Source organism: Macaca fascicularis, chromosome 7 (genome assembly GCF_037993035.2).
Source record: "Macaca fascicularis isolate 582-1 chromosome 7, T2T-MFA8v1.1".
Lineage (NCBI taxonomy): Eukaryota > Metazoa > Chordata > Mammalia > Primates > Cercopithecidae > Macaca > Macaca fascicularis.
Genome location: NC_088381.1, coordinates 92,006,237 through 92,029,948, shown reverse-complemented (window position 1 = coordinate 92,029,948; position 23,712 = coordinate 92,006,237). Strand labels below are relative to the sequence as shown.

At 49.4% G+C, this 23,712-nt stretch overlaps 3 protein-coding genes across 22 annotated transcripts; 2 read left to right on the top strand and 1 right to left on the bottom strand.

Moving 5' to 3' along the window:
• Positions 1-278: 278 nt before the first annotated feature.
• On the top strand, positions 279-10,711 carry CHMP4A (charged multivesicular body protein 4A). 7 transcript variants are annotated; one of them, XR_012415642.1, is made up of 7 exons: positions 279-358; positions 1,947-2,096; positions 2,184-2,365; positions 3,419-3,533; positions 3,704-3,839; positions 4,251-4,296; positions 10,261-10,711. XR_012415642.1 is itself a non-coding variant. In XM_045397509.3 (7 exons), exons 1-7 carry the CDS (start codon positions 328-330, stop codon positions 10,316-10,318), a joined length of 714 nt encoding a protein of 237 aa, XP_045253444.1. In that variant the 5' UTR covers positions 279-327; the 3' UTR covers positions 10,319-10,711. The 7 variants fall into 7 exon arrangements, 3 of the variants coding, with proteins under 3 accessions (XP_045253444.1, XP_045253445.1, XP_005596053.2); XM_045397509.3 differs by having other exon boundaries at positions 2,184-2,361; XR_012415643.1 differs by lacking the exon at positions 4,251-4,296.
• Positions 5,765-17,021, bottom strand: TSSK4 (testis specific serine kinase 4). Of its 2 annotated transcripts, XM_005560949.5 has the most exons (5): positions 15,705-17,021; positions 7,864-10,260; positions 7,290-7,504; positions 6,502-6,895; positions 5,765-6,047 (listed from the first exon to the last, which is right to left on the bottom strand). In XM_005560949.5, exons 2-5 carry the CDS (start codon positions 8,086-8,088, stop codon positions 5,865-5,867), a joined length of 1,017 nt encoding a protein of 338 aa, XP_005561006.1. In that variant the 5' UTR covers positions 8,089-10,260; positions 15,705-17,021; the 3' UTR covers positions 5,765-5,864. The 2 variants fall into 2 exon arrangements, with proteins under 2 accessions (XP_005561006.1, XP_073853243.1); XM_073997142.1 differs by lacking the exons at positions 7,290-7,504; positions 7,864-10,260; positions 15,705-17,021 and having other exon boundaries at positions 5,765-6,119; positions 6,502-7,246.
• A 57-nt stretch (positions 17,022-17,078) lies between these two features.
• Positions 17,079-23,702, top strand: TM9SF1 (transmembrane 9 superfamily member 1). Of its 13 annotated transcripts, none has more exons than XM_015453648.4 (6): positions 17,079-17,186; positions 17,701-18,062; positions 19,305-19,926; positions 20,213-20,398; positions 22,197-22,470; positions 23,043-23,702. In XM_015453648.4, exons 2-6 carry the CDS (start codon positions 17,718-17,720, stop codon positions 23,434-23,436), a joined length of 1,821 nt encoding a protein of 606 aa, XP_015309134.1. In that variant the 5' UTR covers positions 17,079-17,186; positions 17,701-17,717; the 3' UTR covers positions 23,437-23,702. The 13 variants fall into 13 exon arrangements, with proteins under 13 accessions (XP_015309134.1, XP_045253441.1, XP_005560999.1 ...); XM_045397506.2 differs by lacking the exon at positions 17,079-17,186 and adding an exon at positions 17,295-17,390 and having other exon boundaries at positions 17,907-18,062; XM_005560942.4 differs by lacking the exon at positions 17,079-17,186 and adding an exon at positions 17,295-17,390.
• The last annotated feature ends 10 nt before the right edge of the window (positions 23,703-23,712 follow it).

Genomic DNA, 23,712 nt, shown 5'->3' with positions numbered 1-23,712 from the left:
TCCCACTGACCCCATACATTGAGGTGCCATCACACTGCACATTTCCTTCCGGAGAACAAGCACATACTCTGGGGTGGAGACAGGACTGCCTTTTTATGTAATAGAAAATGATGTGGCTGCTTTAAGAGGAGCACCTCGGTCTGGGACTGGTGGTTTGGGTCACGTGACAGCGGTGGTCTCGTTTGCGCCTCTTGATGATGTCGCGGCGGCGCCCTGAGGAGGGATTGGGCAAGGCTGGTCCCTGTGTGATGAGAACATCACCCTCCCAGGAGCAAGGCGGAAGTCTGGAGGACGCCGAGGGGCGGAGGCGGGATAGGCGAGCTCGCGATGAGTGGTCTCGGCAGGCTCTTCGGGAAGGGTGAGCCGGGGTGGGACTGGCCAGCCAGGAGGCGCTGGCTGGTGCAGGGGAAGAGGAAATCCCGGCGAGATTCGGCCAGACCGCTGCGCCGGGCAGGGGAAGAGAATCAGGAGACAGGCTGACTGGAAAACCCCGGCGGCCGATGGCGGAGCAAGGCTCATCGCCGGTGCCAGAAGGCACACCATGTCAAGGCGCCTGGTTCCCGTCCGCCGTCCTCTCTCACTCTCTGAGGGAAGAACTCAAGATCGGGGAGGGGACTTGAGTTGAGGGCGTGGCGATCGTGCTGGCTCCCACTGTTCAGGCTTGAAGACGAGTTTCCTGCTGTCTTCAGCCCTTTTCAAAACCTTGTTCTATAATACTTTGTGCTGGGCAAGAGGGATCTAAGATGAAGAAGAAAGACTGCCTTCTTGGCCGGGCGCGGTGGCTCACGCCTGTAATCGCAACACTTTGGGAGGCCGACGTGGGTGGATCATGAGGTCAGGAGTTTAAGACCAGCCTGGCCAATATGGTGAAACCCCGTCTCTGCTACAAATACAAAAATTGGCCGGGCGCGGTGGCTCACGCCTGTAATCCCAGCACTTTGGGAGGCCGAGGCGGGTGGATCACCTGAGGTCAAGAGTTCGAGACCAGCCTGGCCAACATGGTGAAACCTCGTCTCTACTAAAAATACAAAAAAAAAAAAAAAAAAAAAATTAGCTGGGTGTGGTGGCGCGCACCTGTAGTCCCAGCTACTCAGGGAGTCTGAGGAAGGAGAATCGCTTGAACCCAGGAGGCAGAGGTTGCAGTGAGCCAAGATTGCGCCACTGCACTCCATCCTGGGTGACAGAAGGAGATTCCATCTCAAAAGAAAAAAAAAAATACAAAAATTAGGTGTGCATGGTGATGTGTGCCCGTAGTCCCAGCTACTCAGGGAGGCTGACGCAGGAGAATCACTTCAACGCAGGAGGCGGAGGTTGCAATGAGCCTAGATCATGCCACTGCACTCTGACCTGGGCAACAGAGCGAGACTCCGTCTCAAAAAAAAAGAAGGCCTGGCACGGTGGCTCACGCCTGTAATCCCAGCACTTTGGGAGGCCAAGGCAGGTAGATCACCTGAGGTTGGGAGTTTGACACCAGCCTGGCTAACATGGAGAAACCCTGTCTCTACTAAAAATACAAAAAATTAGCCAGGCGTGGTGGCACATGCCTGTAATCCCAGCTATTTGGGAGGCTGAGGCAGGAGAATCGCTTGAACCCAGGAGGCGGAGGTTGAGGTGAGCTGAGATCACGCCATTGCATTCCAGCCTGGGCAACAAGACCGAAACTTTGCCTAAAGAAAAAAAAAGGCAGCCAGGGATAGTAAAACGAATATTGGTTTTAGAACTCATACTGCCACATTTTGATTCCTGAACAATCTCTTATTAATTGTGATTTTTAACATCTTTGTGGTTGTTTTCACATTTTTAAGTGAAGAGAGAGCACATTCATTGTAGAGATTTGGGGATTAACAATAACACAGTCAGGTCCCTAGCACATACTATGTATTCAATGATTGGTGGCTAATATTTTTCCTTCACAAAATTTGGGCCTACTCCACTGGACTCCTCAGGTAAGAAGGAGAAAGGGCCAACCCCTGAAGAAGCAATACAGAAACTGAAGGAGACAGAGAAGATACTGATCAAGAAACAGGAATTTTTGGAGCAGAAGATTCAACAGGAGCTACAAACAGCCAAGAAGTATGGGACCAAGAATAAGAGAGGTAATGAGGGAAACAAGCCTATGGGGAGGGCCCAGATGGGAAGCAGGTGCTTCTGACCCTTGATGTTAAGGGTATCGGCTGGGTCAGCTGCCCTACAGGCTTTGCGGAGGAAGAAAAGATTCGAACAGCAGCTGGCACAAACTGACGGGACTTTATCCACCCTGGAGTTTCAGCGTGAGGCCATTGAGAATGCCACCACCAATGCAGAAGTCCTTCGTACCATGGAGCTTGCTGCCCAAGGCATGAAGAAAGCCTACCAGGACATGTGGGTACGGGGAAGGGGTGGAGGGGACCCAAGAACTGGGAAGAGTGGCTTGCTATCACACTTTAAACTTTTTTTTGTTTTTCCCCCCGAGACAGAGTCTTGCTCTGTGGCCCAGACTGGAGTGCAGTGGCGCAATCTCGGCTCACTGCAAGCTCTGCCTCCCAGGTTCACACCCTTCTCCTGCCTCCGCCTCCCAAGTAGCTGGGACTACAGGCGCTTACCACCTCGCCTGGCTAATTTTTTTTTTTTTGTATTTTTAGTAGAGACGGGGTTTCACTGTGTTAGCCAGGATGGTCTCGATCTCCTGACTTCGTGATCTGCCCACCTCGGCCTCCCAAAGTGCTGGGAGGCGTGAGCCACCGCGCCCAGCCTCACACTTTAAACTTTAAAGCCTCTCAGAATGTGGATTTGCAGTATAGATACTTGTAATGGCTAGACCTCTGTCTGCCCCTTGCTTCCTATAAGATTCTTTCGCTGCCTGGGGCATTCTAGGGAGCAAAGATGCCTTCTCTAATTCTTTTTTTGTTTTGTTTTTTGAGACAGTCTTGCTCTGTCACCCAGGCTGAAGTGCAGTGGCACGATCTCGGCTCACTGCAACCTCTGCCTCCTGGATTCAAGTGATTCTCCTGCCTCAGCCTCCTGAGTAGCTGGGATTACAGTTGTGTGCTACTGTTCCCAGCTCATTTTTGTATTTTTAGTGGAGACGGAGTTTCACTATTTTGGCCAGGCTGGTCTTGAACTCCTGACCTCAGGTGATCCACCTGCCTTGGCCTCCCAAAGTGCTGGGATCACAACTGTGAGCCACCACTCCCGGTTACCTTTTCTAATTCTTAAAGATCCTTCAGGAAAGGGAATGAAACCTATCCTCTCCAGTGTGGCTCCTTGCTATTTCTTAGCCCAGACTTGCGTCTTTGCAGTTTTCCAGGGATCTCTTCTGATTGATAGCTATGGGCTTATCAGTGTGACAATACAAGGCAGGAGGGGTTTCATTCATGTGAGATGAGGAAGTCAAGGGGGCATTGTTGCCTGATTTCTTAGCTGTCTGTCTCATTCTCAGGGACATTGACAAGGTAGATGAACTGATGACTGACATCACAGAACAACAGGAGGTGGCCCAGCAGATCTCAGATGCCATTTCTCGGCCTATGGGCTTTGGAGATGATGTGGATGAGGTGATTGGGGGTGAGGGGTCAGGGCATTTTGGAGGAAGTATGGAACTGGCCAGAAGGAACACCCAAGAGAGGCTCTTGGGGCAAGTTTGGGAGGGAACTTCAAAAGCAATATGTTTTTGGAGGTAGATGTTTTTTTCTTCATCTTAAATGGTCTTGTCTTCCCTATACAGGATGAACTGCTGGAGGAGCTAGAGTTGCTGGAACAGGAGGAATTGGCCCAGGAGTTGTTAAGTGTGGGCGACAAGGAGGAAGAACCCCCAGTCAAATTGCCTAGTGTACCTTCTACTCATCTGCCGGCAGAGCCAGGTATGCAGGGTTGTTCTGTTGTCTTGAGGACTTAAGAGGGTAGGAGAGGTATGGGGAAAGATTATTCCTCATCCATCCTGCCTCAAAGGAGCCACACAGAAAGGGCTGCTGCTGCAGTTGTGCAGGTTGTTGACTGCATATGGGCACCCACCTAGCCTGTGCTTCACTCAGCAAGCTGTGTACCCTGGTTTAGGGCTACAAATGGCAGGAGCAAGAGGCACCTTTTTTCTAATTTGCACAAAGGTGCTATGGGATTGAACAGCAGCCTAGCAAGCAGAAGGACCACACCTTTAGGTTTTTTGTGGGGAGAGAGAATTCAGCAGGCTCTGAATGTCATAGTAGGGGATGGTTGGAGTTGCTGAGACCTTAATCCTTCTCCTTTCTTTTCTCTGGGTATCTTTGTCCTCAAAGCTCCCAAAGCGGATGAAGATGAAGAAGCACTAAAGCAGTTGGCTGAGTGGGTATCCTGATAAATCTGGGCTTGTCTTCCTAATGCTACCTTTGTTGGTCCTTTTTTCCTTAAGTGCCAAATGCTGAGCTAAAGGAGAATAACTTTTTGGGGAAGTCCTGCTGAGGGTGGTAGTATGACCCTGCCTGAAAAAAGGGTCTCTTGCCCTCCCAGCCCTGGCTCAACTCTGAAGAAGATCTTGCTACAGAAGGAGCCGTTGGGCTCCCTTCTCTTTGGTAGCAGTTATAATGCCCTTGTTCCCAATAAAACTGGGCAGATGGAATCCTAGTGTCTATACTGCCTTGTCTACCCCTGAAGCTGTTCCCCTGGCCCTTGGAGCCTTGTCCTCAAGAGCCTTATTTCAAGCAATGAATAATTACAGCAAAGAAGGGAGGTTGGAACATAGAACAAATGGGCATTCCTAATATCTCAACCTATGTTCCAGACAAACACTGTTTCATCTTTCAAGTCGGTTTGTCCTAGAGTTGCCTAGTTGCTGCGATTGAAGAAACTGCCATCTACCACTTAGAACCATGTGTAGGCATCTCTGAGTCTTCCCTCATTGCTTTCCCCTGGTCGTGCCTCTGCCAAGACAACCCCAAATTTATTTTACAAAGCCCATTTTCAAGGACAAGGAGGGAGAATACCATGGAAGGAGCAAGTAGCTTTCCTTTGTCCAGAACCCATAGTAGCTTTCACTACTAGAAGGCTTGGTTTGAATTCTATGTCTGGGAACAACAGTGTGAGAAGCCTTGTCTCCCTGCTATTCTGTCAGTAGTGGTTAAGGTGACACTGGAAGAGGGAAAAGGAACCGAGGTCCTTCATACACCCAAATACCCATTTCTTTTCTTTTCTTTTCTTTTTTTTTTTTTTTTGAGACAGAGTCTCACTTTGTCACCCAGGCTGGAGTGCAATAGGGCGATCTTGGCTCACTGCAATCCCCGCCTCCCGGGTTCAAGTGATTCTCACACCTCAGCCAGGTGCCACTATTCCCGGCTAATTTTTGTATTTTTAGTAGAGACAGGGTTTTGCCAAGTTGGCCAGACTGGTCTCGAACTCTTGACCTCAAGTGATCTGCCCACCTCGGTCCCCTAAAGTGCTGGGATTACAGGCGTGAGTCACTGCACCCAGCTCGAATACCCATTTCTAAAAGAACTAACAGTGCCATCATCTTGGACTATAGACAGGCAGAGCCATAATCAAAGTGGAGCAACCAGGGATTTTGCCCCACCGCTTGAGCATTTAAACAACACAAAGATGTAAAATAATGAGCATATATTGAGTTGAATAATAAAGCTTCCCAAAATAGAGTGTTAATCTGAGCACCCCATCTCCTGTGAGCCACATCATAAATTACACTGTTGATTTAACAGTGTCAAGATGATTGGTTACAGGCTGTGGGCAGAAATCGTCTCTTACCCCAGCAGTGTTCCCTGCTATAAGATTGCCTTGAGAAAAGAATGTCTTTGACCCTAGCTGATAAAACTAAATCAGACTTAGATTTATTTTTGGTATAAAAGATTTTTGGCCCAAGACCTCCTGCTTGCTCCTCTCTTAGCCCCCTCCTTCAGCCATTTTCAGGTCGTAATTTCCAAGGATTGGTGATGTTTAGTGGTGTTGTGGAGCTGGCACATGGTCTCTAGCAGCCTGATCTCATGGGTGGGTTGTTCATGCTGGAATTTGAGCACCCAGGGATCCTTGATGATGTCCAGAATGGTGGCACGCTTAGTGGCTTGGTGTAGCATCTGGTGGATCAGGTTCTAGAGCAGGGGAGAGAGAGGTCTTGCCTGAGTTTTTCTCCATTGTGCCACGCAGGCAATGAGCAGCTGGACCTAAGAAAGAAGCAGGATAGCCCATCATGCCACTCTGGCCAAAGTGGGTGTGGCTCTGATTTTATCTTGGAGAGCCAGGCAGTTAACTCCCTGGAGGGGAAGGGAAAAGTTCCTTGGGAGGAATGCTTTCCATAATTCTCTTCTGGCCTAAAGAGACAGAAGCTAGAACCTGTGTATCAAGCAAGGTTTGGAGCCTAGTGGTTGGCCCTTTATGCCTTCCATACTGTTTATTATAGGACAGGAGCTAGTGTGTGAGATGGCTCTGGTGTGGGAAGAGCCTTTCCCCAGGGTTGGGAGGCCTAGGTTGGGTGACGTAGGTTGGATATTCACCCCTCCCTGTTGGTCATCCCTGAGGGCTCACCCCTCCTTAGGTAGCCAGTACCTTGCACTCCTGGGAGATGGTATGGTTAGCTGGGAAAGTGACCTCCTTCTGAGTCTCTCTCAGCAGCTTTTTCAGATTGGTGTCATCAAAGGGCAGACGGGCGACCATTAGCGTGTAAAGGATGACGCCCATGCTCCAGGTGTCAGACAGGAAAGGGTTGTAGGGCAAGCCTAGTAAGATCTCCGGGCAAGCATAAGCAAAGCTGCCACAGTAAGTCTGGCTGAGGTGGGAAAAGCAGTTCACTTGGCGGTAAGAAGAGCTACGACCCACAGGCTGGTTAGAAGGCACCATCTTGGCGAAGCCAAAGTCTGATATCTTCACATTCTCCCGCTTGTCCAGCAACAGATTCTCCAACTTTAAGTCCCTACCAGCAGCAGAAAGGCTGGGCATCAGGCTGGGGAGAGGGCTTAGTTTTAGACTGGGAGCTGAAGGGCCAGGGGTCAGAGGGTAAAGATGAGGAAAGAAGTGGGAGGTAGAAACCATTATGAGGGCACAAGGTAGAGAGGAAGGAAAGCCATGGAGTTGTGAGCAGAGCCCAAAGTAGGGAGAGAGAGAGAGAGAGGATGGTATCTGAGGACCACCGGGAGCTCACCATCATATTTCATAAAATGCTGTGCATACAGTGAGTACTTTATCAGTATCCTTGACCATATGATTAAAATAGAGTACATGAATAGTCCTAGATATTGAGGAGGGAGTTCGAGAGAGGAGAAAAGGGCAGCAAATGGGAGATGTGCATAAAACCCCCTTGAGGGCAAAGGACCCAGTCTGGGTGGCAGCGCCCTCACCGGTGCACGATGCTCTTGCTGTGCAGGTAGGCAATGCCCAGGGTCAGCTGGGAGAACCACTTGCCAGCAAGGGGCTCAGAGCAGGCCCCGTAGCGCTGGATCCATTCAAGGACGTCACCACCCTGAGCCAGCTCCAGAATGATGTATACTCGAGATGTGGTCTCAATGGCCTGATAGAAGTTGATGAGGTACTTGTGCCGCAAGACTTTCATTACCTGACCCCAGAAGAAGGACCCATCAAACCTGGGAAGGGAGAACTGTGATGGCACTCCCAGCCATCTCCTGCCCTCAGCTACTGACTTAGAACTTTGCAATAGGATCAACCCCTTAACCCCAGAGAACTGGTGGCCTGTGGTCAAATGCTATGTTTTGCACCTTTACTTTTTGGGGGGCTGGAGGTGAGTGGGTGGATGGGAAAGAGGTTTAACTTACATAAATTTTCCTAGCTGCTAGTAAGACATTCAGTTCTGGTTTAGGGATTTCTGGCCCCACCCCTCGTGGCCATACCCCTTCTGAGAAACCTCAGGCAGCTTAGTACCAAGCTCCAGTTCCCTCTTCCAGCCCCCTTTCCAACCTGTATCTCACGGGGCAGGAACTTGTTAAGATAGTCATCAGAGGCCTTCTTCTTTGATATGATCTTGACTGCCACCATGACCTTCTGCTTTGTGTAGAAAGCCTCATATACTGTCCCATAGGAGCCATTGCCAATGACCTTGCCCACCTCATAACCATATTCATCCATGATGGAGTGGTAGGCTGTGGTGGTTGGTGCTGCCTCTACGACATCTCCCTTCCCCATGGTGTTGGGCTTGCTGAGAGCAGGGAGCTTTACTATTGGAAGCTTCCTATCCAAAGGCCAACACCTTGAGCCGCCGAAGGCTAGGGTATCAAAGTGAAGTAGGTCTCCAGATGTTTGCCTATATAGTCACACAAGTCTGGGATGCTGGGCTCAGCCCTCCACTAGGAAGTTGGAGGGGGAAAGAAAGAGAAGCAGTTCTTTTTGTCTCCACTGGCTGTTGTTACTTTGTCCTTTTGGTTACGGAACTCCTCAAGGTCCCATGTTCTGAATACATCACAATCCACCTCCTATCCATCATTGGCCACAAAACTTGAGAATGAAGTGCAGTTGGAAACATACTCATTCCCAGAGGCACCTTCCACAGTCTGCTGAAACTCCTAAAGATCAGCCCTTTCATTGATATATGAGTACCTACTAAGTACCAGACAGTGTGCTGAATACTTGGATAAAATGTCACCCAAATGTCATGCCAGACCCTTACTCCTTCCTCAATCCCTACATACAATCTTTCATCAAATTCTGTCTCTGCTATCTCCTACTTATCTCTTTAATGATACACTCAAGGCTTTCCAAGCCCATTGCAGCCCCCTTAGTTCAATAAGGCCAATAGAGACACTATGATCCTAGAGCTTATAATGCAGCATGAAAAAATGAGAAATACAAGTGTGAAAGTATTGCAACAGTAAGGTATTGAACATGTTCTAGGAAAATCTAACCTTGAAATGCATTCTTATCTTTCATGAGTCAGAACTCTCTAGTTTTCCTCCACATCCTTCTGGTCATTCCTCAGTGTTCACTGAAGCTGTATCTTTCTCCATCCATCCCTTAATCATATCCCAAGTGTTCTATCACAAGCTTTATTTTCTCAAACCTTCACATCCTCCCTTAATCTTGTCCATACCCATGGTGTCAATACTACATTTATGCTGACTGCTCCTAATTTCATCTCCATCCCATATATCTCTGGAGTTCAGATAGAGCAGCCAGTATTACATGGCCATGTCTGCCCCAGGCATGGAACTTACCATATCCGTCTCGAACTTAAACATATCAATAATTGAACTTATTTTCTTCTTTCAGACCTGTGAGTTGTACACTAATCACCCTTAATTGAGACACTCAAATGTCATCCCAGACTCTCCTGCCTCAGTCCCTACATTCAATCTATCACCAAATCCTATCTCTTCTACCTCCTGATTATCTCTTTGATAATATTCTCATGGCTTTCTGAGCCCACTGCCACTCCCTTAGTTCACGCCTCCATCATCCAACAGATGGCCCCAGCCAGCCTTCTGCTCTCCTCCAGTTGGTCCATCCCAAGTCCAAAGCATAAATCTGATTTTATTTCCATTTGGAACAATTCCGTTTCTCCACATTCTCTTCAGGATCAAGTCCTGATTCTTTCATACAGCTTTAAGTCTGATCCTGCTTACCTCCCCAATTCTATTTTTTAACACACACATAATACTCCAAAACTGCTTTTCTGTATTTGTGGCAAACTCCAGATCTCCTTGAGAACTTGGCATAGGAGCTGTTTTGTTTTTGTTTTTGTTTTGAGATGGAGTTTCGCTCTTGTTGCCCAGGCTGGAGTGCAATGGCGTGATCTTGACTCACAGCAACCTCCACCTCCTTGGTTCAAGCCATTCTCCCGCCTCAGCCTCCCCAGTAGCTGGCATGCACCACCATGTGAGGCTAATTTTGTATTTTTTAGTAGAGGAGGTTTCTCCATGTTGGTCAGGCTGGTCTCGAACTCCCGACCTCAGGTGATCACCCACCTCAGCCTCCCAAAATGCTGGGATCACAGCCATGAGCCACCGCGCCCAGCGGAGCTATTTTAAAGAAACCTTAACTGACTGCTCAAGCTTCAGTTAGATATTCCTTCTTCCTGGGTGCTCCCACAGGCCCAATACTTTGTCTGTCACAGCACCTAACATGGTATCTGTAATTGCTTCTCTTCATCTCCCACTAAGCTATATAGGCAGGTCAACTGATGAGAAGACAGATGAATTGTGGAGAACAGAAAAGAGCTGGTTTAGAAAATGAGTAGCATTGGCCCAACTGAGGTTGGAGAACAACTTGTCCATAGATACATATTACAGTTTTGTGATTCTTTTAGCATCTTGGTTATAGGTACTTGAATGTTGATGGATGATTTAGGGTTTTGCTTGGCAGCTGCAGTGAAACAACAATGGGAGAGGGGCATCAAGAACATACACAAGAACGTGGCTGAAATGATGGAATGCAGAATCTAAGCTGCATGGGTAAGGAAGATTATATGGTTTGGATCTGTGTCCCCACCCAAATCTCATGGTCAATTGTAATCTGCAATGTTGGAGGTGGGGCCTGGTGGGAGGTAATTGGATCACGGAGGTGGGTTTCTGATGAATGTTTAGCACCACCCTCTTGAAGTGAGTTATCATGAGATGTGGTCATTTAAAAAAGTGTGTAGCACCTCCCCCTTTGCCCTCTTGCTCCTGCTCCCACTGTGTGAGATGCTTGCTCCCCCTTCGCCTTCTGCCATGATTGTAAGCTTCCTGAGGCCTTCCCAGAAGCAGATGCCAGCATTATGTTTCCTGTACAGCCTGCAGAACCACAAGCCAATTAAAGCTCTTTTCTTATAAATTACCCAGTCTCAGGTATTTCTTTATAACAAGGCAGCTGACACAGAAGACAAGCTAGAAACTGGCCAAAGGGGCAGAGGGAGGAGTTGCAGGTGTCACTGGAATGGAAAAACAAGTTTGGTAGGAATTGAGAGCATGAGAAGAACAGGAGGTTGTGGTCACAGAGGAGTTATTTAGATTTAAGATTTTGTAGCCAGGCGCAGTGGCTCACGCCTGTAATCCCAGCACTTTGGGAGGCCAAGGCTGGTGGATTGCTTGAGGTTAGGAGTTCAAGATCAGCCTGACCAACATGATGAAACTCATCTCTACTAAAAATACAAAAATTAGCTGGGTGTGGTGGCAGGCGCCTGTAATCCCAGCTACTTGGGAGGTAGAGTCAGGAGAATCTCTTGAAGCCAGGAGGCAGAGGTTGCAGTGAGCCGAGATTATGCCACTGTACTTCAGCCTGGGCTACAGAGTGAGACTTTGTATGGAAAAAAAAAATGCTGGAAGATCGCGCCACTGCACTCTAGCCTGGACAACAGAACGAGACTCCATCCAAAAAAAAAAAAAAAAAAAACCAGGAAAAAAAGATTTTGTGTGGTGGGTGTATTAGGCCGTTCTTGCATTGCTATAAAGAAATACCAGGCCAGGCGTGGTGGCTCACACCTGTAATCCCAACATTTTGGGAGGCTGAGGCAGAGAGATTGCAAGGTCAGAATATCAAGACCATCCTGGCCAACATGGTGAAACCCCGTCTCTACTAAAGATACAAAAATCAGCTGGGTGTGGTGGTGCATGCCTGTAATCCCAGGTACTCGGGAGGCTGAGGCAGAAGAATCGCTTGAACCAGGGAGTTGGAGGTCGCAGTGAGCCGAGATCGCACCACTGCACTCCAGCCTGGTGACAGAGCAACACTCCGTCTCAAAAAAAAAAAAAAAAAGAAAAGAAAAGAAATACCTGAGGCCAGGTACCGAGGCTCATGCCTGTAATCTCAACACTTTGGGAAGCCAAGGCAGGTGGATTACCTGAGCCCAGGAGTTCAAAACCAGCTTGGGCGACATAGCGAAGATGCATTTCTACGAAAAATACAAATATTAGCCAGGTGTGGTGGCATGTGCCTACAGTCTCAGCTACTCAGGAGGATCACTTGAGCCTGAGAGGTGAAGGTTGCAGTGAACCAAGATCGCACCACTGCACTCCAGCCTGGGTGACAAAGTGAGACCCTGTCTCAAAAACAAAAACAAACAAAAACGTGAGACTGGGTAGTTTGTAAAGAAAAGAGGTTTAGCCGGGCGCGGTGGCTCACGCCTGTAATCCCAGCACTTTGGGAGGCCGAGGCGGGCGGATCACAAGGTCAGGAGATGGAGACCACGGTGAAACCCCGTCTCTACTAAAAATACAAAAAATTAGCCGGGCGCGGTGGCGGGCGCCTGTAGTCCCAGCTACTCAGGAGGCTGAGGCAGGAGAATGGCGTGAACCCGGGAGGCGGAGCTTGCAGTGATCCGAGATTGCGCCACTGCACTCCAGCCTGGGCGACAGAGCGAGACTCTGTCTCAAAAAAAAAAAAAAAAAAAAAAAAAGAGGTTTAGGCTGGGTGCAGTGGCTTATGCCTGTAATCTCAACACTCTGGGAGGCCAAATTAGCCAGGTGGATCACGAGGTCAAGAGATTGAGACCATCCTGGCCAACATGGTGAAACCCCATCTCTACTAAAAATACAAAAATTAGCTGGGCATGGTGGTGCATGCCTGTAGTACCAGCTACTCTGGAGGCTGAGGCAGAAGAATCACTTGAACCCAGGAGTGGGAGGTTGCAGTAAGCCACGATCACACCACTGCACTCTAGCTTGGCGACACAGCAACACTCCGTCTCAAAAAAAAAAGAGGTTTAATTGGCTCACCGTTCTGCAGGCTGTGTAGCAAGCGTGGTGCTGGCTCAGCTTATGGGGAGGCCTCAGAAAGCTTACAATCAAAACGGAAGGTGAAGGGGAAAGCAGGGACGTCACAGGGTGAGAATGGGAGTGTGAGACAGAGTTGTGGGGGAGGTGCCACACACTTTTAAACAACCAGATCTTGCGATAACTCATAGGGTGAATACTACACCAAACCATGAGGGGTCCCCCCATGATCCAAAAACCTCCCACCAGGACCTACCTACAGCATTGGAGATTACATTTCAACATGAGATTCGGGCAGGGATAACTATCCCAACTATATCAGCGGGGGACAGAGGGGCAGAGGAAAGAACAAGGGAAGAATCCAAATTCTTATATCTTCCATCCTCCAGAACAGAACAAATACTTCAAGAACAGATCATGCCACAGGCCAGCAATAAATTCCTATTTATTGACAGTCTGACCTTGCTGGCAGGATGGTTCCAAAGTTCTGCTGGAAACCAGCTCTACATCCTCAATTTAGCAAGATGAGCAGTTTTCCAGGGCCCACCATGGTAAGGGGGCCCACCCAATGCTGCCCATCTGATCCCACAGGCTGGCCCCTGGATAGGTAACTTGGTGGCAACTCTAGTCTCTCATCATGTACAGGGGGTAAACCAGTTCATGCAAGGATCGGATCATGTCATGTATTAAGCTGCCTAATATATACAAAAACACTGCTAGGCCCTGAAGAAACAGAGATGAATAAATTACAGTCTTCCTGTGAGGAGTTTGAAATTAGCAAGGGAGACAGACACATAAGAAGTAAAATAACCGTACAGTGAGATATGCTATAAACAAACCTGGCAGGAGATGTAAGGGAAGGCTTTATAGAGATTTGCACTGTTCAAAAAAAAAAAAAAAAAAAAAAAAAGGATAAGGCCGAGTGCAGTGGCTTACACCTGTAATCCCAGCACTTTGGGAGGTTGAGGTGGGCGGATCACAAAGTCAGGAGTTCGAGACCAGCCTGGCCAATATGGTGAAACCTCGTCTCTACTAAAAAATACAAAAATTAGCCAGGCGTGGTAGTGCGCACCTGTAGTCCCAGCTACTCTGGAGGCTGGGGCAGAAGAATCACTTGAACTTGGGAGGTGGAGGCTGCAGTGAGCTGAGATCACACCACTGCACTCTAGCCTGGTTGACAGTGAGACTCTGTCTCAAAAAAAAAAAAAAAAAAAAAAGGCCAAGTGTGGTGGCTCACACCTGTAATCCCAGCACTTTGGGAGGTGGAGGCGGGCGGATCACAAGTTCAGGAGATGGAGACCATCCTGGCTAACACTGTGAAACCCTGTCTCTACAGAAAATACAAAAACAAAAATTAGTCGGGCGTGGTGGTGGGCATCTGTATTCCCAGCTACTTGGGAGGCTGAGGCGGGAGAATGGCGTGAACCCAGGAGGCCGAGCTTGCAGTGAGCCGAGATCACGCCACTGCACTCCAGCCTAGGCGACAGAGCAAGACTCCGTCTCAAAAAAAAAAAAAGGATAAGTAGGGAATAGGAGATTGGGTGGTTTAGGCAGGAGGAACAATATGAGGCTTGTAGGCTTGAGAGAATATGATATTCAGTATTTCTATTTGAATACAGGATAGGGTTCCAGAAGGGGAATGTACCTCGAGAAGTAATTAGGATCCAGGTCTGAGCGGTCTCATATGCCAGGCTATTTTGACTTTACCTTGTATGCTCATATAATCTGGGTATACATCACAATCAGTGCTGGCCGGTCGTGGTGGCTCACGCCTGTAATCTCAGCACTTTGGGAGGCTGAAGCAGGCAGATTATGAGGTCAGGAGATCAAGACCATCCTGGCTAACACGGTGAAACCCTGTCTCTACTAAAAAATACAAAAAAATTAGCCAGGCGTGGTCCGGGCGCCTGTAGTCCCAGCTACTTGGGAGGCTGAGGCAGGAGAATGGCATGAACCTGGGAGGTGGAGCTTGCAGTGAGCTGAGATTGCGCCACTGCACTCCAGCCTGGGAGACAGAGCGAGACTCTGTCTCAAAAAAAAAAAAAAAAAAAAAAAAAACGAAAACAAAATCAGTGCTTATTTTTTTGAGACAGAGTTTGGTTCTTGTTGCCCAGACTGGAGTGCAATGGTACAGTCTCAGATCACCGCAACCTCCGCCTCCCGGGTTCAAGCGATTCTCCTGCCTCAGCCTCCCAAGTAGCTGGGATTATAGGCATGAGCCACCATGCCCGGCTAATTGTTTTGTATTTTTAGTAGAGACGTGGTTTCACCATGTTGGCCGGGCTGGTCTCGAACTCCTGACCTCAGGTGATCCACCCACCTCGGCTTCCTAAAGCGCTGGGATTACAGGTGTGAGCCACTGAGCCCGGCCTCAGTGCTTGCTTTAAAAAAAAGAAAAGAAAATGCTGATGACCAGGTAACCCCTCTCCTGAGAATCCTGATTTTAAAAAAGTAGAGAACTTTTATATCTAGCTGGAGGATCGTATGTGCACTAGTCAGCACTCTGTGTCTAGCTCAGGGTTTGTGAATACACCAATTGGTACTCTGTATCTAGCTAATCGAATGGAGACTTGGAGGACTAGCACTCTGACTCTGTGTCCAGCTCAAGGATTGTAAATGCACCAATTGGCACTCTGTGTCTAGCTCAAGGTTTGTAAATACACCAATCAGTACTCTGTGTCTAGCTCAAAGTTTGTAAACATATCAATTGGTACTCTGTATCTAGCTAACACTGTATCTAGCTAACTAGCACTCTGTGACCCTGTGTCTAGCTCAAGGATTGTAAACGTACCAATCAGCACTCTGTCAAATCGGACCAATCAGCTCTCTGTAAAATGGACCATCAGCAGGATGTGGGTGGGGCCAGATAAGGGAATAAAAGCAGGCTGCCCGAGCCAGCAGTGGCAACCCGCGGGGGTCCCCTTCCACCCTGTGGAGGTTTTGTTCTTTCACTCTGTAATAAATCTTGCTGCTGCTCACTCTGGGTCCATGCTGCCATGAGCTGTAACACTCAAGGCGAAGGTCTGCAGCTTCATTCCTGAAGCCAGCAAGACTACAAACCCACCGGGAAGAACAAACAACTCCTGAGGCACTTCCTTTAAGAGCCGTAACACTCACCACGAAGGTCTACAGCTTCACTCCTGACAGCAAGACCACGAACCCGCCAGAAGGAAGAAGCTCCAGACACATCTGAACGTCTGAAGGAATAAACTCCGGACACACCATCTTTAAGAACTGTAACACTCAATGTGAGGGTCCACGGCTTCCTTCTTGAAGTCAGTGAGACCAAGAACCCACCAATTTCGGACACACTTGGATTACAGGTGTGAGCCCACTGTGCCCGACCTCAGTTCTTTTTCTAATTACAAAATTCACTGATTGTCTAAAAAACTCCACCATCTACTTCTTTGACCCTCACCTATGTCTGCAGGGAGATGAACTGGGTCATAAAGGGCAGTAATTGTAGAAGCAGGTAAATTAAGGGCTTTTCAGGCCAGAAGTCATTTGTGATTTTTCCACTGTGCTTCTTCCCCTGGGGAGAGAGAACCTTAAGTCCACTTCCTTACACGTTGCTCCCAGGTGGCGAAACAGAAGTCACTACTCAAAGGTCCAATTTTCAAGGGGAACTCCCTAGACGGCAGATCCCCTTTAAAATCGCTGAGATAAACACAAGAGTAAACTTTTTCAAAATAATTTGCCATAGAAAGTTAAGAGAAGCCCAAAGACATACACAGTGATAAATAAGAACAAAAACATAGAAGAAGACTAACGGACCGCGAGATACTTTACCAATTAACAATAACCGTGTCAGGCTGCCCAACTCAGAGAGTGAAAGGACAGACACCCTCTCTCCTTGGGCGCCTCTGCGCCAGACCGGGTTTCGGCTTGCTTATGGTGGGGCACTGAACGCTCACTGTGCGGCCAGGGAAGTCTCCAGCATAGCCTCTGGAAGACATTCCTATTACATATTTATTACTTTGGCGCGGGCCATTCGTGACAGGTGGGAGAGGAGTGAGGTGAGATTCAGACGGTGGGACCCTTGCATGGGACAGATGCCCAGAGCCCCTTCCCCAGTTGGGGGGCCACGAACCGCCTCGCAGGGCTCAGCAGCTGGTGGTTCAGCTGGCAAGTGCCTCGAACAAAGCCGCCGCCTGCGCTCCATCTCCCCGGCCCTCGCTAGGCTCTTGCCTGCGGGTACACCTCTCGGGCCTCGGCCAGGGCGAGCCTCCTGGCCAAGAGCTCTCAAACCCCAAATCTTTCCCGGAGCAAGCGAGCGGCCTAGATGCCACTCCTCTCCCGAAGGGGCGTCAGGGTCCTGGCTGCCAGGCCTCAGCCCCCTCCCCGGGAAGCCGTCGCGAAGGGGTCCCCAGGGGCTGCAGCGTCTAAGGCCCTCTACATTCAATGCAACAAGCTTTCCGCCAGGCTGAGGTCCCCGCCGCTGAGGGCGGAAGTGGTAAGACTGACGTGTCCTGGGCCGCGCTGCCGATCGCCGGGAGGACCCCCGCCTTGCCCAGGACGGGCGGGGCGAGCCGAGCCTCACGGGGTCGCCGGAGCTGGGCCGGGCCTCCAGATGGAGAAGGCGCAGCGGGGAGTTCTTGAGTAAGCCAGAGCTGTGTCCAGCGCGGTGTAGCCGCAGCTGCAGCTGTCAGGCGCAGCAGCGGGCAACCCCGTGGAGGTCGGTTGGCAGGTCCTCTCCAACCCGCCGCTACCGCGCCGCTCTGGTAGAGACCCCGGCAGGAGCCCAAGGGCAGCTACGGGGCCGCGGAGGCCGCTGGCGCCGCCTCGGCCAGCCCTTCCCGCGCGGTGAGGACCTCGGGGCTATGGCGGGAAGGGACCCGAGGTGCGAGACCGCGCGGCGTTGTCATGGAAACGGGCCAGGGCGCGAAATAGAGGCCCCGGGCCGGACGGGCTGCGGGAGGGATGAACCCCAGGTTGGGAGGATGAGAGAGCTGAAGTGGAGCGGGGTCTTTGGGATAGAGAGAGGCGGGGTAGGGTGGGGGCGGGGAGGGGGTCAATGGGAGCAAGTGGAGCCAGGGGACCTCAGTTCGAGGCACCTGACCTGGGGTTTCTGTAACCTCCCTGGTTTCTGTAACCTCAGGATTCCCCCAAACAGGTTCCACTGCCTTAAGGATGACAGTCATAGGGAACCCTCGAAGTTGGAGCTGCCAGTGGTTGCCAATCCTGATACTGTTGCTGGGCACAGGCCATGGGCCAGGGGTGGAAGGCGTGACACACTACAAGGCCGGCGACCCTGTTATTCTATATGTCAACAAAGTGGGACCCTACCATAACCCTCAGGAAACTTACCACTACTATCAGCTTCCAGTTTGCTGCCCTGAGAAGATACGTCACAAAAGCCTTAGCCTGGGTGAAGTGCTGGATGGGGACCGAATGGCTGAGTCTTTGTATGAGATCCGCTTTCGGGAAAACGTGGAGAAGAGAATTCTGTGCCACATGCAGCTCAGTTCTGCACAGGTCAGCCTCTCCACATTGGCTATCATGTAGCCCTCCTTCCCAGAGACTAACAGTGCCTTACATATATGGTTCAGGGTACCTTTATGGAAATTGTCTGATTTGATTCTAACTACAATACAACCCAGTGTGGCAGGCAGGGTAGGTGATGCTATTCTAATTCAGTTGACTAAGTTACGAACTTGCTTAGAAGTTACTTTTTTCAAGATTACATTGACAGTGAATTGCAGAACTGATATCAGAGCCCAGGGTTTCTTACTGCAAGCTTCTCTGTTGGTCATGAGGTCCCAACTATCAGTCCTACATATTTCTGTTTCCTTCCATGCCTACCTCTTGGCTGTTTCTTAACTGTTTTCCTGTAGTCTCTACCTAACCTTCCCTGTCATGCTTTTTCTTTAGTGAATCCTGGTACTTCTTAGTCCACTCCAGACTTCCTTACACCTTACCACTCTCCTGTCAAGTCATACTTGCTCTTTCTTTTGGAGAATCTCAACATAGTGGAGTCTAATCCAGTGATTGTCAACAGGGAACACTTTTGTTCCCCAAGGAACATTTAGCAATGTCTGGAGACATTTTTTATTGTTACAGCTGGGGGTACTACCAGCATGTAATGGGAAGAGGCCAGGAAAGCTACATCCTACAGTGCATGGGACAACCCCACTATGACAAGCTCCACCTTCTGGGTTCGTGCCATTCTCCTGCCTCAGCCTCCCGAGTAGCTGGGACTACAGGTGCCCGCCACCATGCCCGGCTAATTTTTTGTATTTTTAGTAGAAACGGGGTTTCACCGTGTCAGCCAGTATGGTCTCCATCTCCTGACCTTGTGTGCCTCGGCCTCCCAAAGTGCTGGGATTACAGGCATGAGCCACCGCACCTGGCCAATCCCAGCACTTTGGGAGGCTGAGGTGGGCGGATCATGAGGTCAGGAGTTTGAGACCAGCCTGGCCAACATGGTGAAACTTGTCTCTATTCAAAATACAAAAATGAGCTGGGTGTGGTGGTGGGTACCTGTAATCCCAGCTACTCGGGAGGCTGGGGCAGAATTGCTTGAACCCAGGAGGCAGAGACTGCAGTAAACCGAGATTGCACCACTGCACTCCAGCCTGGGTGACAGAGCAAGACTCCATCTCGAAAAAAAAGAACTGTCCACCCCAAAATATCAGTAGTGCTGAAGGTGAGAAACTTTGCTCTAACTCTCTGCCTGGGGAGGTCTTGTGTGACCAACTCCTGACTTGCTCTTTATAGGTGGAGCAGCTGCGCCAGGCCATCGAAGAACTGTACTACTTTGAATTTGTGGTAGATGACTTGCCAATCCGGGGCTTTGTGGGCTACATGGAGGAGAGCGGCTTCTTGCCACACAGCCACAAGATAGGACTCTGGACCCATTTGGACTTCCACCTAGAATTTCATGGAGACCGAATTATATTTGCCAATGTTTCAGTGCGGGACGTCAAGCCCCACAGCTTGGATGGGTTACGACCTGATGAGTTCCTAGGCCTTACCCACACTTATAGCGTGCGCTGGTCTGAGACTTCAGTAGAGCGTCGGAGTGACAGGCGCCGTGGTGATGATGGTGGTTTCTTTCCTCGAACACTGGAAATCCATTGGTTGTCCATCATCAACTCCATGGTGCTTGTGTTTTTACTGGTGGGTTTTGTGGCTGTCATTCTAATGCGTGTGCTTCGGAATGACCTGGCTCGGTACAACTTAGATGAGGAGACCACCTCTGCAGGTTCTGGTGATGACTTTGACCAAGGTGACAATGGCTGGAAAATTATCCATACAGATGTCTTCCGCTTCCCCCCATACCGTGGTCTGCTCTGTGCTGTGCTTGGCGTGGGCGCCCAGTTCCTGGCCCTTGGCACTGGTGAGGTGATAAAAATGAATTGGGGATTTATCTCATGGGGTAGAACTAGGTATGGAGTTTGTTCAGAAAAGGTCTGTGGATCTTCTATCCAGAGGGGCAGACCTAAGGGATAAGGTGGCCCTAGCAAGGATGCGCGTATTCTATTGTAGATTTTCTGGATAGCAAAACTGGGGGAGATTGTTTTGCTGGAGGCCCTGGGTCTGGGAGAAGGGGGGCTGATTCCTCTGAAATTGCTAGAAGAGACACAGGTAAGGCCTAACATGGGCTTTCCACTACCATCCTGCAGGCATTATTGTCATGGCACTGCTGGGCATGTTCAATGTGCACCGTCATGGGGCCATTAACTCGGCAGCCATCTTGTTGTATGCCCTGACCTGCTGCATCTCTGGCTACGTGTCCAGCCACTTCTACCGGCAGATTGGAGGCGAGCGTTGGGTGTGGAACATCATTCTCACCACCAGTCTCTTCTCTGGTGAGGACATTCCTTTCCCTGGTGGGCCTTTCTGGACTTAGGAATTAAGAATACATTGTGGCTGGGCACAGTAGCTCACACCTGTAATCCTAGCACTTTGGGAGACCGAGGCCAGAGGACCACTTGAGTCCAAAAGTTTGAGACAAGCCTAGGCAACATAGTGAGACCCTGTCTCTATAACAAAAAATTAGCTGGGCATGGTGGTTTACATCTGTAATTCCAGCTACTTGGGAGGCTGAGGCAGGAGGATTGCTTGAGTCTAGGGAGCCTGGGAGGTTGAGGCTACAGGGAGCCATGATTGCACCACTGCACTCTAGCTGGGGTGACAGAGTGAGACTGTCTCAAAAAAAAAAAGAACACATCATAGAACTTGGGATAGAGTCAGGATGAGGCTTGAAGGGAAGGAATATTGTAAAAGAAACAAGAAAACCAAAAAAGACAAGAATGCACTTCTTTTGAATAGTTTAACATTATAAAGCCCTCGCTGGGCGCGGCGGCTCACGCCTGTAATCCCAGCACTTTGGGAGGCCGACGGTGGGCAGATCACGAGGTCAGGAGATCGAGACCATCCTGGTTAACAAGGTGAAACCCTGTCTCTACTAAAAATACAAAAATAAACATTAGCCGGGCGTGGTGGCAGGCACCTGTAGTCCCAGCTACTCGGGAGGCTGAGGCAGGAGAACGGCGTGAACCCGGGAGGCAGAGCTTGCAGTGAGCCGAGATGGCGCCACTGCACTCCAGCGTGGGCGACAAAGCGAGACTCTGTCTCAAAAAAATAAAAATAAATAATATGTCCTAGGCAGTGTGGTAAGCACTCAGCAATAACTGTGTGAAGTAGGTAATATTTCCATTCCACAGATGAGGAAACTGAACTAAAGGCTGCTTAAGTAACTTGTCTGAGATTACACTCCTAAAAAGTAGTGAACCAGGTTTCAGCAGTCTGACTTGTATTCTCACCCATTACACTAAAGTAACACCCTTTAATTTTTATTTTGAAGGTGGGCCCACTCTAAGCTTTCAAACCAGATTGCCCTTTCAAAGGCAGTAGTAGTCCCTGTTCTGAACCCTTTTTGTTCCCAATCCTATGTGTCTGATTTATATCCCATCACATTTATATTTGAACCAAGGCTTTCTGAAAACAGGGCCTTAATCCAAAGAAATGTCTCATGCTAGGAATTACCAACTCCAAGGCAAGACAGGCCCCTGGAGGCAGGTGGATTTGTGTTACTCTCAGATTATGTAGTAGCTAACTGGATCCTTAATGACACCGGGATGGGGGGTGGTGGTGGTAAGATTAAGAGCAAAGAGGCCAGGCACGGTGGCTCAGGCCTGTGATCCCAGCACTTTGGGAGGCTGAGGTGGGTGGATCAAGAGGTCAGGAGATGGAGACCATCCTGGCTAACACGGTGAAACCCCGTCTCTATTAAAAATACAAAAAAATTAGCCGGGTGTGGTGGCACATGCCTGTAATCCCAGCTACTCGGGAGGCTAAGGCAGGAGAATGGCGTGAACCCGGGAGGCAGAGCTTGCAGTGAGCGGAGATCGTGCCACTGCACTCCAGCCTGGGCAACAGAGTGAGACTCTGTCTCAAAAAAAAAAAAAAAAAAAAAAGAGTAACGGGATCTGAAAGGGTGGAAGTGAAGGCAGTTGACTCTGTAGGGACATCCAGGAGCATGAGTCTGCTGTTAAGAGTGGCAGGCTGCTTCACCCCCCTCCCCTTTTGGTCCTGGATATAAGTGGGTACCCTTAGAGATGTAGCTCCTAGTGTTGACCCTCCCTCCGGGGGCCATCCCTGCAGTGCCTTTCTTCCTGACGTGGAGTGTGGTGAACTCAGTGCACTGGGCCAATGGTTCGACACAGGCTCTGCCAGCCACAACCATCCTGCTGCTTCTGACGGTTTGGCTGCTGGTGGGCTTTCCCCTCACTGTCATTGGAGGCATCTTCGGGAAGAACAACGCCAGCCCCTTTGATGCACCCTGTCGCACCAAGAACATCGCCCGGGAGATTCCACCCCAGCCCTGGTACAAGTCTACTGTCATCCACATGACTGTTGGAGGCTTCCTGCCTTTCAGGTATCCTCCCTTTATTCCATGGCTATCACTCTCAGGTTCCTGACCTCAACTTTTCCTGTCCCTACTCATCCAGTACCCTAACCCAACCCGCTGATCCCTGGTTCAGTGGTACCATTCAGAGATCATTAAATGGTTCCTCCTATCTCCAAGCAGGACTGAGCTTGAATCAGTTCAGATATAAGAATGTCTCACTTATAAGGGCCTCCAGAGACATCTCCCCCTTCACCTTCCTGGTTTCTGACTTTAGTGTCTGTGGACATCATGTGGGGTTTAAAGCCCATTTGATGATCCATTTACTTTGTTGAATACCTCTTTGTGCCAGGCAAAGAATGAAGTGGAAAGTAAAATGGATAAGATCCCTGCCCTCAATCTATTAGGGAAGATATTCTTGAAGTGAGAGCAGCTAATCATAGGCAAAAAATCCCCATGAAGCCAGGAGATCTGGGGCAGAGAGTGGAGTGAACTCACTTTTCACAATGACCCAGCAACATGGGAGAGGGTGGGGGGCTGGATTTCAGCCCAGCCACTGTGCACAGCCCTTTAATGCTGTGTATCATCTCTTTTCTTCACAGTGCCATCTCTGTAGAGCTGTACTACATCTTTGCCACAGTATGGGGTCGGGAGCAGTACACTTTGTACGGCATCCTCTTCTTTGTCTTCGCCATCCTGCTGAGTGTGGGGGCTTGCATCTCCATTGCACTCACCTACTTCCAGTTGTCTGGGGAGGATTACCGCTGGTGGTGGCGATCTGTGCTGAGTGTTGGCTCCACTGGCCTCTTCATCTTTCTCTACTCAGTTTTCTATTATGCCCGGCGCTCCAACATGTCTGGGGCAGTACAGACAGTAGAGTTCTTTGGCTACTCCTTACTCACTGGTTATGTCTTCTTCCTCATGCTGGGCACCATCTCCTTTTTTTCTTCCCTAAAGTTCATCCGGTATATCTATGTTAACCTCAAGATGGACTGAGTTCTGTGTGGCAGAAGTATTGCTGTTCTCTCCCTTTCTTCATGCCTCCTTGAGCTCTCCTACCAGCTTCTCTTCTGATTGACTGAATTGTGTGATGGCATTGTTGCCTTCCCCTTTGCCCTTTGGGCCTTCCTTCCCCAGAGAGGGCCTGGAAATTATAAATCTCTATTACATAAGGAGTATATATTTGAAATTTTTAAGTTGCCTTTAGTTTTGGTCCTGATTTTTCTTTTTACAATTATCAAAATAAAATTTGTTAAGAAAAAGGATCATGTA

Coding starts and splice junctions, on each gene's coding strand:
- CHMP4A (XM_045397509.3), top strand. CDS start 328: ATGAGTGGTCTCGGCAGGCTCTTCGGGAAGG. Junction 3,534..3,703: donor TTGGAGATGATGTGGATGAG/GTGATTGGGGGT, acceptor TTCCCTATACAG/GATGAACTGCTGGAGGAGCT. Junction 3,840..4,250: donor TCATCTGCCGGCAGAGCCAG/GTATGCAGGGTT, acceptor TTGTCCTCAAAG/CTCCCAAAGCGGATGAAGAT.
- TSSK4 (XM_005560949.5), bottom strand. CDS start 8,088: ATGGGGAAGGGAGATGTCGTAGAGGCAGCACCAACCACCACAGCCTAC. Junction 7,505..7,863: donor TCCTGCCCCGTGAGATACAG/GTTGGAAAGGGG, acceptor TTCTGGGGTCAG/GTAATGAAAGTCTTGCGGCA. Junction 6,896..7,289: donor AGCAAGAGCATCGTGCACCG/GTGAGGGCGCTG, acceptor CCCTCTCCCCAG/CCTGATGCCCAGCCTTTCTG.
- TM9SF1 (XM_015453648.4), top strand. CDS start 17,718: ATGACAGTCATAGGGAACCCTCGAAGTTGGAGCTGCCAGTGGTTGCCA. Junction 18,063..19,304: donor TGCAGCTCAGTTCTGCACAG/GTCAGCCTCTCC, acceptor TGCTCTTTATAG/GTGGAGCAGCTGCGCCAGGC. Junction 20,399..22,196: donor CACCACCAGTCTCTTCTCTG/GTGAGGACATTC, acceptor CCATCCCTGCAG/TGCCTTTCTTCCTGACGTGG.